The sequence below is a fragment of the Fomitopsis serialis genome, assembly GCF_022376445.1.
Source record: "Fomitopsis serialis strain Sig1Antser10 chromosome Unknown B0H18scaffold_11, whole genome shotgun sequence".
In the NCBI taxonomy this organism is placed as follows: Eukaryota; Fungi; Basidiomycota; class Agaricomycetes; order Polyporales; family Fomitopsidaceae; genus Fomitopsis; species Fomitopsis serialis.
Window position 1 is genome coordinate 436,965 of NW_025954971.1, and position 14,326 is coordinate 451,290.

General features: G+C 54.7%; 7 protein-coding genes across 7 annotated transcripts; 4 read left to right on the forward strand and 3 right to left on the reverse strand.

The window, feature by feature from the left end:
* The first annotated feature begins 207 nt into the window (after positions 1-207).
* On the forward strand, positions 208-2,254 carry B0H18DRAFT_1137573 (WD40-repeat-containing domain protein). Its single transcript, XM_048035601.1, has 7 exons — positions 208-299; positions 346-419; positions 471-586; positions 663-822; positions 883-1,429; positions 1,480-1,641; positions 1,700-2,254. The coding sequence occupies exons 1-7, from the start codon at positions 244-246 to the stop codon at positions 1,785-1,787; spliced, it is 1,203 nt and encodes a 400-aa protein (XP_047897202.1). The 5' UTR covers positions 208-243; the 3' UTR covers positions 1,788-2,254.
* A 640-nt stretch (positions 2,255-2,894) lies between these two features.
* On the reverse strand, positions 2,895-3,233 carry B0H18DRAFT_53622 (uncharacterized protein). The gene has a single exon (XM_048038505.1). It carries the CDS (start codon positions 3,186-3,188, stop codon positions 3,009-3,011), a length of 180 nt encoding a protein of 59 aa, XP_047897203.1. The 5' UTR covers positions 3,189-3,233; the 3' UTR covers positions 2,895-3,008.
* A 64-nt stretch (positions 3,234-3,297) lies between these two features.
* On the reverse strand, positions 3,298-5,033 carry B0H18DRAFT_53638 (uncharacterized protein). The gene is made up of 6 exons (XM_048038506.1): positions 4,402-5,033; positions 4,212-4,341; positions 4,012-4,151; positions 3,852-3,958; positions 3,680-3,802; positions 3,298-3,627 (listed from the first exon to the last, which is right to left on the reverse strand). Exons 1-6 carry the CDS (start codon positions 4,985-4,987, stop codon positions 3,481-3,483), a joined length of 1,233 nt encoding a protein of 410 aa, XP_047897204.1. The 5' UTR covers positions 4,988-5,033; the 3' UTR covers positions 3,298-3,480.
* A 129-nt stretch (positions 5,034-5,162) lies between these two features.
* B0H18DRAFT_871450 (Cullin repeat-like-containing domain protein) lies at positions 5,163-7,737 on the forward strand (the record flags this gene model as incomplete). Its single annotated transcript, XM_048040166.1, has 11 exons — positions 5,163-5,192; positions 5,327-5,375; positions 5,426-5,521; positions 5,577-5,661; positions 5,714-5,810; positions 5,860-6,246; positions 6,316-6,696; positions 6,754-6,913; positions 6,966-7,433; positions 7,545-7,602; positions 7,668-7,737. 11 exons carry the CDS (start codon positions 5,163-5,165, stop codon positions 7,735-7,737), a joined length of 1,881 nt encoding a protein of 626 aa, XP_047897205.1.
* A 227-nt stretch (positions 7,738-7,964) lies between these two features.
* B0H18DRAFT_1116002 (Mss4-like protein) lies at positions 7,965-8,564 on the reverse strand (the record flags this gene model as incomplete). The annotated part of the gene is made up of 4 exons (XM_048033343.1): positions 7,965-8,023; positions 8,081-8,326; positions 8,388-8,495; positions 8,549-8,564. The coding sequence occupies 4 exons, from the start codon at positions 8,562-8,564 to the stop codon at positions 7,965-7,967; spliced, it is 429 nt and encodes a 142-aa protein (XP_047897206.1).
* A 1,440-nt stretch (positions 8,565-10,004) lies between these two features.
* Positions 10,005-13,294, forward strand: B0H18DRAFT_929158 (RNA ligase-domain-containing protein). Its single transcript, XM_048041682.1, has 4 exons — positions 10,005-10,659; positions 10,718-10,978; positions 11,031-11,890; positions 11,939-13,294. Exons 1-4 carry the CDS (start codon positions 10,204-10,206, stop codon positions 12,930-12,932), a joined length of 2,571 nt encoding a protein of 856 aa, XP_047897207.1. The 5' UTR covers positions 10,005-10,203; the 3' UTR covers positions 12,933-13,294.
* A 363-nt stretch (positions 13,295-13,657) lies between these two features.
* On the forward strand, positions 13,658-14,264 carry B0H18DRAFT_1116004 (Mss4-like protein; the record flags this gene model as incomplete). Its single annotated transcript, XM_048033344.1, has 5 exons — positions 13,658-13,673; positions 13,726-13,833; positions 13,899-13,928; positions 13,961-14,143; positions 14,206-14,264. The coding sequence occupies 5 exons, from the start codon at positions 13,658-13,660 to the stop codon at positions 14,262-14,264; spliced, it is 396 nt and encodes a 131-aa protein (XP_047897208.1).
* Between the last annotated feature and the right edge of the window lie 62 nt (positions 14,265-14,326).

Genomic DNA, 14,326 nt, shown 5'->3' on the forward strand with positions numbered 1-14,326 from the left:
GTCCATTCCGTGCTCCGCAAACCTCGGAGCGTTCTGAGGGTCTCAACGCCTGAAAGTCTGGCTTGGACACGACAGCGCCCTTAGCAGCGAGGTGTCTAGGTTGGTGATATTGGGGGCGTGTAATACGTTTACAACGCCGGTTTTGTTACTGTGTAAGCAGTTTGTAATGATGTTATTACCGTGTTGTTACCTGACGGAAGCGCGGGAAGCTCGTCCCTTACCTCCCCAACCTTCCGGCCCCTCATGGCTGAACGCGTGAACTCGAACATGCTGTTCGCCAATTTCAACCAGGACTTTACGTGAGTGCTCCGGCATGTCGGTGTAGAGCCCAGCTCATGTGCGCAGATGCATCTCCGTCGGGACGCGGAAAGGCTACAGCATCACGAACGTGGACCCATTTGGCCGTGTATACACCAAGAGTACGTTCGCGCATCGTTCGCCACGAGGAAGCTAAAGGGTAAATGCTGCAGATGACGGAGCGAGGGGGATAGTGGAGATGTTGTTCTGCACGTCGCTGCTTGCGCTCGTCGGTGCGGCAGACCATCCACAGTCTAGTCCTCGTAAACTGCAGATCGTGAACACGAAGGTGAGTCTATGATCTCGTATGCATACACCTGTTCCAACACCATAGATCGCCTTCGAACTTACATGTGTTCGGGTAGCGGCAATCCATGATATGCGAACTGCTCTTCCCCTCCTCCATCCTTTCCGTCAAGATGAACCGCAAGACGCTCGTCATCGTCCTCGAAGTAGAGATCTACATTTACGACATCTCGAATATGCGGCTTATGCACGTTATAGAGACGACCCCGAACCCAGACGGTCAGTCCCACTCCTCCCGGCGGCGCGTCTGACTGCTGACGATCGACCCGGTCCGCCCAGCCATCATCGCGCTCTCCCCATCCTCCGACAACTCCTACCTCGCATACCCTTCGCCCGTCCCCTCACCCACGTCGCCCCTCGCGCAGCCGTCCGCGCAGCCCGCGTCGCCTACGCCCCCGGGCCAGCAGACCGGCGACGTGCTCCTGTTCTCGACGCGCTCGCTGACGGTCGCGAACGTCATCCAGGCGCACAAGTCGCCCATCTCCTTCCTCGCGATCAACTCGACCGGCACACTGCTCGCGACCGCGTCCGACAAGGGCACCGTCATCCGCGTGTGGAGCATACCCGGCGCGGAGAAGCTCTACCAGTTCCGCAGGGGCACGCGCGAGACGAGGATACACTCCATGAGCTTCAACCTCGTGTCGACGCTGCTCGCAGTCAGCTCCGCACACGACACAGTGCACATCTTCAAGCTCGGCCAGCAGAAGGGCGCTCCGGGCAGTCTGAAGACGCCGTCCAGTCCATCGGAGTCGGTGGATAGTCGGGAGGGGCAGCTGGATGGAGGCTATGATGCGTACGTCGATAAGAAAAGGAACGGGGGTGTCTCGTACGTCCTCGTTGCCCTCAATAGCATCGCGCGTATTCACTTCTCACCAGGTCAAGCCTGCGTCGCGGGTCGGCACGGTTGACGAAGAACCTCACGTCCTCCGTCGGCGGCTACCTTCCAAACACCCTGACGGAGATGTGGGAGCCATCGCGGGACTTTGCGTTCCTGCGGCTACCCACGAGCGGCGCGCGGTGTGTCGTTGCTCTGAGCGGGTAAGCAACTGTACATTCTGGGAAACTGCAGCAGGTTGGGCTCATGCGGCGCATCTAGGACAATGCCGCAAGTCATGGTTATCTCCTCAGAAGGCTATTTCTACTCATATAGCATCGATCTGGAGAACGGCGGGGATGCTCACTAATGAAGCAATACAAGTGCGCCTTCGATCGTCATCGCTCACACCATCGACTGACTCGCCGTCTAGCCTTCTCGACTCCAATGACGAGGCGAATGATTGATCGGATGTGGCTTATTCTAAAGGATGAGGATGCCTTCTTACGAGGTGTTATGTTGTTGGGATCGTCCCGACTTGCGTAGTCCATCTCGACATGAGAGTCGGCTGCCGCGGTTTTCTGTCTGACACGATCATGATATGTCGGGTGTTCGGGACTGTGTACAGTATGCTCTGGTTAGTTGTCGTGCGGTGTTCGCACGCGGTATGCTATGATTTGTTTATGTCGTTCCGGCTGGTGACGGGTTACAGTAAGCATGAAGATGAGTGAAGCCTGTGTAATTGTGTAGTTAATGAATTCCGATCGTTGATACTCCGCCTCATAGTTGATCCCCCCGCAATCTTACATTACACATTATCAGGACATGTTATGCATTGGCATGCTCAATGAGTATATAGAACTACGGCTGATGACCCGGCACATCTTTCCAGTAATTATCACCATAATTAAACAGCAACTCTTGTCCCTTCTTGATATACTTGGCTGTGGCAACAGTTGAGCTTCTGTCAAACATGGCTGCAAAGTGACTCACTGCTTGTGAAGGCTATTCTGAGCTCCCCATCCACCCAAATCACTGTGCACATTTGTGAGCTAGAAGCCAGCATGGATGTGGTAAGTACACTTCACTATCAGCACCAATATTGATATATGTTCCTTTTGCATGGTTCATGTACCTAGTGTCATTTCCTATCCATGCAGCATCCAAGACCTGATATTCATTCAGAGTGAATGTGTAGTTGAGCTGTCTGTGCCTGTGAAGGATGCTATCATGTGGGATGAGTTAGAATTTCACTCAGTATGGGATAGAAATTACTCCAGAAGCCCAGATGATGAATCAGGGTACAGTTCAGCAATATATTCTGCTCATTCAAGATCAGTGGCCTCAAAGAAAAGTACATAACTCTTGCATACCTCCAATGATTGTGTTCTTAGGTATGTTTTGGTTGGCAAATAAACCTTGACCATATTGACCAGTCTTGGTGATTAGTTCCTAGCAAGTAATCATGGATGATGCACTAGTAGCATAGCATGTGTATTTGATAGATCATACCTGGTTCAAGGCTTGTTGTAACACAGTATTGGGGCATGCATGCTTCCTGCCTTCACACCAACATGAATAAACATATTAATCATAATTCATTTCTGATGGATGTTTTACCTCTCCTGCAAAGATCTATAATCAGCATGTGCATGGATGTCATATGTATGTAACCTGACTTTCTCAGCGGGGGTGGCCCACACCTGTCTGGATCACACTCTCTATTGGCCTTTCTGCAGGCACACTTGGAGTCTTTCATGTTCTTGCACATATCTGCTCTCCTACATTTGCATCCTGCAAATCTTAGGCGGCCTGTGCATGGCATTAGATCCTAATGCATGCTGATGAGAGATGTAACATACATTTATCATCACATCTACAGCCTCGCTTGCAGTGCATTTTAGCCCTGTAGCAAGGACACTGGAATCCACATGGCCCTTGATGGTAACAGAAGTCAACTCTATGAAAATATGTGAGAAAATATACATTGATAATCTTGAGATACCTGCCCTGCAGGATTCAAATATCCTTCCCCAGCAACTCCTTCATCTTCTATAAAAATGTCAACACATGGAATAAAGTGGATCTGTGATTGCTCTCATACTGAATTGTTGGACAGGAGGTGCTGGATGCATGTGCTCAATTGAACCAACACCCCTAGCTGGTACAATGCTGTGGTCAGGAAATAATTGGCATCTATTCATGAACACCTGGGAGGATGCCAGTGTCAGCTCATGATCCCATAGGAAGTGTAATTCATACTTGGTAGCATGGCACCATTGCAATAGAGGCAATTGTGCAGGGCATTTCATCTGGCAAAATTGACAGAATGTCATTGATGCATTGTGCATCAGTCATAGCAGGGTTGTCTATGTCATCCTCAGGCTGCTTATGAATGAGATATATGACAATCTATGTGCTTGAAAATCCATACCCTGTCTATGACACAACACATATCTCCACATGGTCTCTGGATTTGTTGCTTGAGAGATACAGATTTGATGTGTGCAGTCTGCCCTGAGAGCAGCTCATTGACCTGCTCTGTCAACACTTTATCAGTGCCAGAAAATACAGTGCCAGACAAACAAACTGACTATGTGGGAAGCAGAGACTGTATAAGCAGCCCACATGTGGGCATGTCTTGTCTACATACTCATTGACCTGTGTTTTAAGAGTATAGTCATCCAATTCGACATGTGGCAGCTCAGGAACATCAGGCCAGTGCCATAAGTCCCTAGGAAATACATGCCACTAGTATGAATACCTAAAGGCAGAACGGAAGGCATAAGCACACCTCTTGTGTATGCGCCCGATCAGACCGTTGTGTCCTAGAAGTCTGGGAAGAACCGAGTGTGTATCAACAACGTTGTAGGAGAACGATTGCGCCTCCAGGCGATGTATTGTTTCGAGTCCAATCAGGTCAGCTTGTAGGGCATCACTATGATCAGGATACATCGCGGCTGCGAACAGAACAGAGCACGTACCATCCGGGTCACGACAGACATCCTGCCAATAGAAATGCTTGTGGTCTCGCGCCAATTGTTCCTCGTCGAACCCGGGCTCTCCAGCATAGGATACGAATCGGAGCCACTCAGACTCGTCGTCGTCGGTCTTGATGTTTTGCGATGTCGGCGTGCATGCCTCGTACTTCGGGTGTAGAGCAAAGACCTGACCACGGACGTTGTCCACATCTAACATACTTACCCGCTCCCGTTCCATGTCGAATACCTGGAATATACCGTTCGCGACCTCGTCGACATCCATGCTCTCGTCAGAAACACAGAACGGTACGGCCGTGTCAGCCTCGTCCCATGGGGCCTGAGTTGGCGCCGCGATGAGGCTCCTAATCAGCGAGTGACAGGGCTCGGGCTCCCAGTCGTAGAAGTCGTCCCAGGCTTTACGGTAAACTGCAGCGATGGCGTTCCGTTCTTTGTCCCGTGCGAGCAGTCGCGCCGCGATGGCCTCCGACCGTTGAAGCACGTATTGCTCTGCGCTGTCCAGGCTGGCGCGAGCTGCCTCGTCGTAGGCGTCCTCATGGCGTTGATTGTCTGCGTCAGGAGAGTCGGCCATCCTACGTTGGTAGTTCAAGACTGAGGACGTGGGTGCGAACTGAGAGTGAACGCCACAGCCCGAGTAGACGCGATCGAGATCGAGTAAATGGGCGCTTGTCGCGTCAGGTACAGCAGTCGTCGTGACTTGGTCTTGTCCACCACTTCGCATTTCTCTCCTATCCTGTCAAGTCAAGATGGACGACGAAACAGCAGAAATTGAATTGGTATGTAATGTAGCTCCATTTCGGTGAGCAAGTGCGATAGCTGGTGTTGTGTGCGACGTGCAAGGCTACGACCTGCTGTATCCAGGGACACTCAGCGTATGTCATGTCTCATGTCTGACGGTGTATTCTCATAGCTCGAGCAAAATCTCAACAAGACGCGGCAAATATCGCAACGGATGACTTGTATGCACCGTCACTTCGCAAGCCTTGTGCCAAGTAACGGACCTTTGCAGCGATCTTGTCCAGTTTCGATGCACGCCTCGTCAAGCTCGAGAAGTCCATTCTGCCGTTATACAACTCGTCTCAAATTCTGACGCGAAGAGCTAAGAGTTTGTCGCCCCGAATGCTATGTCTGCTTTGTCTATCTAACCCTTCGTGCTCAAGATATCGAAAGTGCCTTGAACAAGATCGACGAAATTCATGCCTACCAGGAGGGTATTGCTGCAGAGGAGGCACTGGTTCTTCGCGGGTGAGCGTCATCGGACATTGACTCGATGTAGGCATGACCACCGTTTCTTCAGTCCACAGCCGGGTCAGCTGCAAGCATACATCGAGATCGTTACCCGCATGAACCAGACCATTGCATTCGGCAGTATGGACCTTGGAGCCGGCGAGACCGTACGCGTGTATGCTTCGATCCTACCCTTCAATTCAAACACCTTTACAGGCCCGCCTCGTCGAGACTGGTGCAAAGAAGCTCATGCAACTGTATACGAAGCTCGTCGCCGAGGCGTCATCTGGCACGCCCATCAACGGTCCTGACTTCGAACCTATGCCCTTTCCACCTGACATCCTCGGGACCCTCCATTCTCTTGTAGCCTTTTTACGCACGCTTCCTTTACCACCGACGCATCCAACCCACCCTGCCGCACCGGCGATCCAGGCTGCATTGAAGGAGGCACAGAAAGGATACGGAGATATGCGTGGCGCATGGGGAAAGAAATGCTTGGAAGTCTACGGGAAACGGGTGGTGGAGCGTGCAGGGACCATCGATGGTGTTGCAACCGCGCGGGAGTTTGCGAAGTATATTGACAACATCATGAGCATCGCAGATGTAAGTCGCGCATATTCTCACTATACTCTTCGTACATCAGCTACTAACTCTGCTCACGGTAAACAACAGGCCGAATACGCTTTACTTCTCACTCTCGCCCCTCTTACAGCTCCTGCCTCAATAAACAGCACCTATACGACCCTCCTGAACCCGCTCTGTTCCCTGTTCTCCTCCACTCTCTCCTCCCTCAGCTCGCTGATCAAACGCGATCTCACCAAGAACACACCCATGGCACTGTCACTCTACTCCTGTCTGAATGCAGTGCAGGAGCAGTGGGAGGAGACGATGGTCCGCCGAGCCGGCCGACGCGAGAACGAGCTGAAGGACGGCATGCAGGCCATGAAGGCCACCTGCCAGCGGAGTTTCCCTGAGTTGTTGGCGGATATCAAGTTGGCGGCAGGCAGCAGTCGCGGAGAGCTCAGCACCGGTATCATTGATACCACCATGTCGGTACGCAGTGACCGAACACATTTGTTTTATTGCTAGCTGCTAATCCGATTGCTGCAGACGGTCGAGTACATCGAGCGCCTGCCCGACGTACGGGAACCTGTGTGCGCTATGCTGCTCAGTCTCGGTGATGGCAACTGGAAGATGGGCGAGGGCGCTCAAGTTGCGAAGACTGCACGACAAGACATCGACGAGAACACGATTCTTCAGCACTTTACATGTACGTGAATCGGGTTTCCAGAACGATGTAGAGAACTGACATAGAATCCCAGTCGACCTCGTCAATATGACGCTGAACACGCTGCAGGCACTTGCCAACTCCAACCGACGGCCCGCCTTCGGGTCCATCTTCCTCCTCAACAACGTCTCTTACCTCATCACACGCCTCCTCACGCGGCCATCTTCGCCAACATCCCCCGGCCTACTCTCGAAACCCGCTCAGGACATCCTCAAGTCGAACTTCCGCACCGCCAAGGCGGCGTACTTCGACTCGAACTTCAGCCCAATGCTGCAGACGCTCACCGACGACGGGAACAAGAGCAAGAGTGCGATCAAGGAGAAGTTCACGCGTTTCTTCGATCTGTTCGATGAGACCACGGAGCGCCACCAGCTGGCGAGGGTGCTGCATGACGATGAGGAGGCGCGCGCGCAGGTCAGCGAGGAGGCGGTCAAGCTAGTCGTGCCGTCGCTGCAGAAGTTCATACAGAAGAACCTCGGGAAGGAGTTCAGTAAAAGTGAGTGTGCTCTTACGACACATACACCTTCAGTTCATTGACCGACTTGCGTGCTTTAGACCCGAAGAAATGTGAGTCGCTCGGGACGTGGAATCTTCACGATGTACTGACTACAAGTCACAGATATCAAGATGTCAGCTGAAGAAGTGGAGGCACTCATCAAGAGCTTTTATCTGTAGGCCCTCTCTCTTGTAAATAATGACGTGGATTCACACTGGCGATCGACATTTGCAGCGCGAGGGATGGCATGCCTCCACCAGCAGAACGCGAGACGAATAATCTGCTTATCCAAGCAGGCTGGAGCCGCTAACGCTGGTGGCATGGACACCCGTCTGCATTCCATCTCTGTTGTAGTCTGTCCCTTGTATGGATCGATCTGGAGTATCGTGTTCTTCTGTGTATCGTAAGGAGAAGTATTGTAAGCCACACTTCACTCTGCGCATTCGACCTCACAGTGCTCCCCACCCAACTTTAGTGTACAATTCAGTCCTTCATACATCGGTTCGACCTCGGCATGGGCGTAGGTAAGCTTCCCCATCACTCCGAAAGCCATCCCTGGAACACACAGTCCGGCGGAACCATCGGCTTTTCCCATTCTTCATGGCAGGCAATCGCTCAGCTCGTCCTCAACATCACGCTCTTATATAACTCACCTTTCGCGCGTTTCCAGTAGATCTCCCTCGCAGGCGGGAGTTGGTTCCCGAACATCGCAAGCTTGATGGAGTACGTCTCCGGCGCCGACTCAGCCGCCGCCCACAGCGGCGTCCCGCAGTCGCCGCAGAAGTACCTGATCACGTCCTTCCCGGACTGCGCCGCGCCGGTGGGCTGTTTGTACCCCTTGGGCTCGCCCGTGAGGACCTTGAGGTTCTCGCGCTCGACGAATCCGAGGTAAGAGAAGACTGCCGTACGGGGGGACACTGGTCAGAGGTGAGTGTGGGCGGGAAGGAGCGGGCGGCGTACGGCTGCCGGACAGCATCTGGCACTCCTCGCAGTGGCAGATGCCTGCCTTTGCGTTCTCTCCGAATCCCCCGAGGACGCGGACCTTGATGGCGCCGCAGTGGCAGCTCCCTGGGTTCCTGTGCTCAGCGACTCTGGCGCGACTTTGGACCAGACACACAGACCTTCGACGTCAGCCATGGTTTACTCGCGAGCGTATGGGCGACGTTCAGCAGCGTGCCAGTGGTGCCCATTATATACCAACCGCACAGCGCCCTCCAGAACACATCACGGACGCCGTCGCGCAGCCATCATATCGGACCCATCATCAACTCCTGATTACGATGTTCTTGAGAGGTTCTGTGATGCTAACGTCTGGCGTTATCACTGAGGTAAGCTTAATTGGAGCGGCCATCCACAAACCACACTACCGCGCGCGCAGCCTCACTCTGGTAGCATGCGGTGCCGTCACTGAATACGTGGCTGTGATCCGAGTAGTGCCTCATGATCTGTTGAGGGTGAACAAGTTTGATTGACGCAGGCGTACCAAGGTCGCTTGCGATGTGGGCGATATGAACGTGTAACATCCGTCAACGCCTAGAACCGACCTGTCACCTGCGGAAAGAGCGTACGATCGTGCACGAGCCAACTCACAAGAGATGCGTACGTAACTGTAGATGGACAACAGCTCGAGCTGGCGAAGCTAGCTATGGCCTTGACTCAGCAGACAGCGCAGCAGATATGTGCATGTGCATTGGTAGATCATTTCGACGACTCGCTCGCTCTCAGTGACCCCTTTGGAGAACACTAGTACAACGCGTATGCCGGGCAGCCCGTGACATCGATATCGGGCCCAAGACGATGGTGTTCAGATGGGTCTCTGTCCTTCATACGAAGCCTCAAGGAGTCGTCAACTTCTCTCACTGTACAGAAAGCCATCCCATCAGCCCATCCATCGTGCTCACGAAGAGTCGTACCCAGACTCACCATGTGCCCATCTCCAGAAGACTTCTGTGCCAGGGTGTAGCTGACACCTGGCGCTGCCTGTGACTCACCTCAGAGCAGCGTGCCGCAGTCGCCACAGAAGTAGTATCGTGTTACTTGTCCTCCCAATCTGTTCGTAGATTTAGACTGCCTGTAGCCCTTGGGCATGCCCCAGGCGACTTGCAGATTGGTCCGCGTACAGACGAAGACTGCCGCGAAGGTGTGTGCCAGTGAGCTTGAATTATGATTGGATGTATGCGAGGCATGGGACGTAGTATGACTGCCGGAGAGGGCTTCACTTCGCAGTGGCAGAGTAGGGGCTTGGATTGAATGTCGTTCGTGAAATCGCCGACAATTTGCAACTTGATCGCGTCGTAGTACTTGACAGCTTCCTGCGTACGTATGGGGACAGTCGTGTCGGGGGTTGGGATATGTTATGTCAATAATACAAGGCTTCGAAGTCTGTTGAAGTGACGGTAGCGGTCGAGTTGCGCATGCATCAGTGGGGAATGAGTATATAGCGGTCGCATTCCGGTCGCATTATGTTTTCCGTTGAATATGTAAGGAAGGAGGAGTCGTGTCATAGACGCCCAAGCCACACGGTCCACATAAACGGCCCGATCAGATCTGTTTCAGACATTTCGTCATACATACCGCCACACAACGGGCGCCTGTACAGCACAAGTACTTGAACACTGGCACGTCCTTCGCAGGAACTGCAATCATTCGGTCTTCACTTCGTCTACTGTGTCTCCTGTTCCGGCTGACCCATCCAACAAAACATAGGAGAAGCTTTACCACCACTCTAACCGTACCAGGGCGGAAGTCGCCGCGAGTCATTTGCCAGCGCTCAAGAATGGAGAGTCAGATGGCGAGTCAGCCTGCAATCACTACCCCGCAACGTACAGAAACGAGCTCTACGAAAATAAACACTACAAATGAAGAGACAGATTCTGTTGCAACGCAGAAAGATCCTATCCCTACTGTCGATGCGGCCGAGAAAGATGCCATCTTCAACTCCATCCACATTGATCCAGAGGATTCGCAGCTCATCGAGGACCTCTTCCGCATCTCAAAAAAGAGCCCTAAGCTTGTGCGGTCCACGGCGTACACTGCACCCGCAGACCCAAACATCGTACTTCGGAGTTGGAAGATGAACGAGTTCAAGTACTACGACGTGCCTTCACCATTCCCAACGCTTGCGAGAGGCTTGTTCACCCAAGAGATCAAGAAAGGTGACCAAGTGAAGCACCGGATCGTTGCGCGCGGTTATGACAAATTCTTCAATATCGGCGAGGTGCCATGGACACATGTGAGTGTATGCTCTCACTTCACCTTCTTCATACGCTGAGATATCATCCTTGAACAAGTGGGCATCACTTGAGAGCCACACAGGCCCTCCGTACACTCTTACCCTCAAGTCGAACGGGTGTATCATCTTCATAGCTGCGCTAACACCCACGAAGCTCGTCGTCACGTCCAAGCATGCGCTGGGCCCCTCGAACAACACTCCCGAGAGTCACGCCCAGGTCGGCGAGCGCTGGCTGCGGAAGCATCTCGCCGATGCAGGAAAGACGGAAGAGCAGCTCGCAAAGACACTCTGGGACCAAAACCTGACCGCCGTCGCAGAGGTACATACACCCTTCCTCCACCTCTTGCCGCTGTCTAACACGTGCCACGAAGCTCTGCGATGACTCGTTCGAAGAACACGTCCTCCCATACGGCCCTGATCTGACAGGTCTCCACCTCCATGGCCTCAACGAATGCACCAAGCGCTTCCGGACAATGGACCAGCCCGCCGTCGACGCCTTCGCGCGCGAGTGGGGCTTCATCGTCACCAAATGCATCGTCCTGCACACCGTCCCCGAGGTCAAGGCCTTCACCGAGGAGATCGGGCGCACAGGTAAGTGGGACGGCGAGTCGCTCGAGGGCTTCGTCGTGCGCACGCGCGTCGTGGACCCGCCGACGAAGGGCGGAAAGCCCGCGAGCGCGTCGCCGTACGCGCCCGGCTCGTCGTTCTTCTTCAAGGTCAAGTTCGACGAGCCGTACATGATGTACCGCGACTGGCGCGAGGTCACGAAGAGCCTCCTGTCGAAGGGCCCGCTCGTCGCGAACGTGCCGAAGGGGAAGCTGCGCAGGCCGGAGACGAGGGTGTACGTGGACTGGGTCATCGGCGAGATCAGGCGCGATAAGAGCCAGTTCGACACGTACGCGCGGGGGAAGGGCATCATCGCCACGCGCGAGCGCTTCTTGAAGTGGCTGGAGAGCAACGAGGGGCGGTCGGCGGAGAAGACAGCGGAGGAGAAGCATGACGAGAGCAGTATGAACGGGGCGGCCGACTCGCATAAACAGTTCGGCAAGACGATCATCGTTCCGGTCGCCGTTCCTGGCGTGGGCAAGACCAGTGTCGCCGTCGCGCTGTGCCACCTCTTTGGATTCGGCCACATGCAGAGCGACGACGTGAAAGCGAAGAAGCCCGCGCCCGTCTTCATCAAGAACGTCGTGGGTCTGCTCAAGACGCACGACGTCGTGATCGCAGACAAGTGAGTGACTGCGTTAAATGTAAGCCCATCAGGACTGACGTGCACCAGAAACAACCACCTCAAGCAGCACCGTCAGCAGCTGCGCGAGGCGACGGCGAACATGAAGCCTCCCGTACGGCTCCTGGCTCTCAACTGGTCATTCGACGTCCCCCTGAGCACGATCCACCGCATCTGCGCGGACCGGATCACAGAGCGGGGCGAGAACCACCAGGCCCTCGTCGCGGGCGCGCACGAGACCGTCGTCTGGCAGTTCCTAAAGAACGCGGAGGAACTGACGGACGACGAGGTCGACGTGTCCGTCGAGATGGAGTGGGAGGAGAGCCTCGAGGACTCGCTCGCCCGCGTGGTAGACGCGTGCGTCCGGATCCTGGGCGTGCAGCGGCCGGACCAGGAGAAGTTCGGGGAGGCGCTGGCGGTCGCCCGGGGCTACAGGGCACCGACGACGAAGAGGAAGGCGGCGGGCGAGCAGGGGAAGAAGGAGAGGAAGGAGCCGCCGCCGAGGTACTACGGCATCCTCGCGGAGGTGGACCTGGAGGGCGTGCTGGGGAAGCGGTTCAAGGAGGCGGATGCCCCGCAGGCGGGCAAGACGTTCTGGGAGAGGCTGGCGAAGGGGAAGCGGGTGGCGGCGAGGCCGCACGTCACGGTCGTGCACTCGAAAGCGCTGCCGGAGCAGACGGCGCTCTGGGAGCTCTGCCGCGGCTTGCAGGACGAGGCGCCGCCCCTGTTCAGCTTCCGGCTCGGGCACGTCGTGTGGAACGAGCGGATCATGGCGGCGACCGTGGTCGACTTTGCGGTGTCCCTTGACGACGGCAACGCGGCAGCGGAGAAGAAGGGTTTAGACTTCGTGTTGAAGCTGCCAACGGACGTGAAGGACAGGATGCATATCACGGTGGGGACGCGGGACAAGGAGGTGGCTCCTGTGGAGGCGCGGTCGCTTGTCTGGGACTGGAAGCAGAAGGGTGATAGGGTGGGGGCTGGGGTGGGCTCTGTAGAGCTCAAGGACGTGTGGGTGAAAGGGAGGGTAAAGGGCTTGATCAGCTAGGCCCCCATAGTGCGCCTGGTGGAGGATCTATGGACTTTGTTCGCTAGCAATCTGGAATACATGGTCGAAACACTACTCAATATCTATCACATCTGTACGACCTCTCCGTTGCACCGCACATTATGTACACTCCAAACCAAATTGTAAAAATATAGCCGGTCGCAGCTCGCTGCATACATCCTAGTTTGTCTTCGGCAGAGGTGTCTGGTCTGGCGCCACTAAGATCGTCGGGCGCTGTATACGCTGACGTGGAATCCTCTGCCTCCACGGGTCTTTCGTCGGCACGTCTTTCTCAGCTCTTTGCAAGCACAAGCCCCCGCCCTGATGGGCGCCGCACTCACCCTCCTCCCGCCGCCTGCCGCCCGACGACCTGACAAAGCGAATTGACTCGTTGCGTGCAAATTTCGCAAACGAGCGGGACGGCATTGACCGCGTCTGATTGATCCCTCGGGCAACATTAGGCACCCATTACTGAGTAGCTGTCAAGGTGTGGCGTACGTCCTTCTGAATTGCGTTAGAAGTATTGAATCATGCAGACTTAGGAAATTTATCTTAGCAGCTTGACTCGACGCAAGCGTCATGGAAGCGGTCGCGCGCTGTACGAGTAGGCAACAGTCCATGAGCTGGCGGTCATGAGGAGCTATACGGGGCATGTATATAAACGAGCTCAAGGATCAGTAAACTCCAAACCACTTACCTTCGACTCCAAGCAGCCCGACAGCACAATGTCCGACGTTGAGGGTACGTTAGCTCCGCAAGGCTCGGCGAGGACGTACTGACCACTCAGCTGCAGGGAGCTGCCACTGTGGCGCTATCAAGCTGCGCGTCGTCGGCGGATTTGACGACAATGCTACGGCCATCGTGTGCCACTGCACCGTTTGCACCACCCTCTCTGGAAGTCGTAAGCCGCTTTCATCCGTACCATGAGTCACGGCAGACACACTCACATCTTACTCGCGCTGGCAGTGTTCTCCTATGTCGCTCCCATCCCGCGCAGTAGCTTGCAAATCCTGAAGGGCACGACGAAGGGCTACAAGCAGCCGAAGTCAGAGAACTGTCCGGAAAGCAGGTCACCCGCCACTTTTGTGGCGACTGTGGCACGCCGCTGTGGGCAGAGTTCGAGTCCGCTCCGGAGGAATACTTCATCAAGCTTGCGCTCTTTGGCAACAAGCTTCCTCCTGGCGCCGAGGTTTTCTGGAAGAACGTCCACGGTGAGTGCGTTGATATGAGATTGTGAGGACAGAGTCTGACATTCATTCAATTGGCCTTTCAGAATCGCGGCAAAAGCCGATCGTCGCTCCGGAGGCCGTGTTTGATGCGTTACCTGCCTGAGGACAACGCCGACTCGGTTGAATAATGGTCGAGGGGCCTTGAGATTAGAGGAATGCAGACGG

What these genes read in the sequence shown, in the direction of transcription:
- B0H18DRAFT_53622 (XM_048038505.1), bottom strand. Translation starts at nt 3,188, where the DNA reads ATGTGCAAGAACATGAAAGACTCCAAGTGTGCCTGCAGAAAGGCCAAT.
- B0H18DRAFT_929158 (XM_048041682.1), top strand. Translation starts at nt 10,204, where the DNA reads ATGGAGAGTCAGATGGCGAGTCAGCCTGCAATCACTACCCCGCAACGT. An exon ending in GCGAGGTGCCATGGACACAT is followed by an intron (nt 10,660 to 10,717) that starts GTGAGTGTATGC and finishes TCCTTGAACAAG; the next exon opens with TGGGCATCACTTGAGAGCCA. An exon ending in ACCTGACCGCCGTCGCAGAG is followed by an intron (nt 10,979 to 11,030) that starts GTACATACACCC and finishes CGTGCCACGAAG; the next exon opens with CTCTGCGATGACTCGTTCGA.
- B0H18DRAFT_1137573 (XM_048035601.1), top strand. Translation starts at nt 244, where the DNA reads ATGGCTGAACGCGTGAACTCGAACATGCTGTTCGCCAATTTCAACCAG. An exon ending in TGGCCGTGTATACACCAAGA is followed by an intron (nt 420 to 470) that starts GTACGTTCGCGC and finishes TAAATGCTGCAG; the next exon opens with ATGACGGAGCGAGGGGGATA. An exon ending in GACGACCCCGAACCCAGACG is followed by an intron (nt 823 to 882) that starts GTCAGTCCCACT and finishes CGGTCCGCCCAG; the next exon opens with CCATCATCGCGCTCTCCCCA.
- B0H18DRAFT_53638 (XM_048038506.1), bottom strand. Translation starts at nt 4,987, where the DNA reads ATGGCCGACTCTCCTGACGCAGACAATCAACGCCATGAGGACGCCTAC. An exon ending in CAGTCTCTGCTTCCCACATA is followed by an intron (nt 3,959 to 4,011) that starts GTCAGTTTGTTT and finishes AAGTGTTGACAG; the next exon opens with AGCAGGTCAATGAGCTGCTC. An exon ending in TGTGTTGTGTCATAGACAGG is followed by an intron (nt 3,803 to 3,851) that starts GTATGGATTTTC and finishes ATTCATAAGCAG; the next exon opens with CCTGAGGATGACATAGACAA.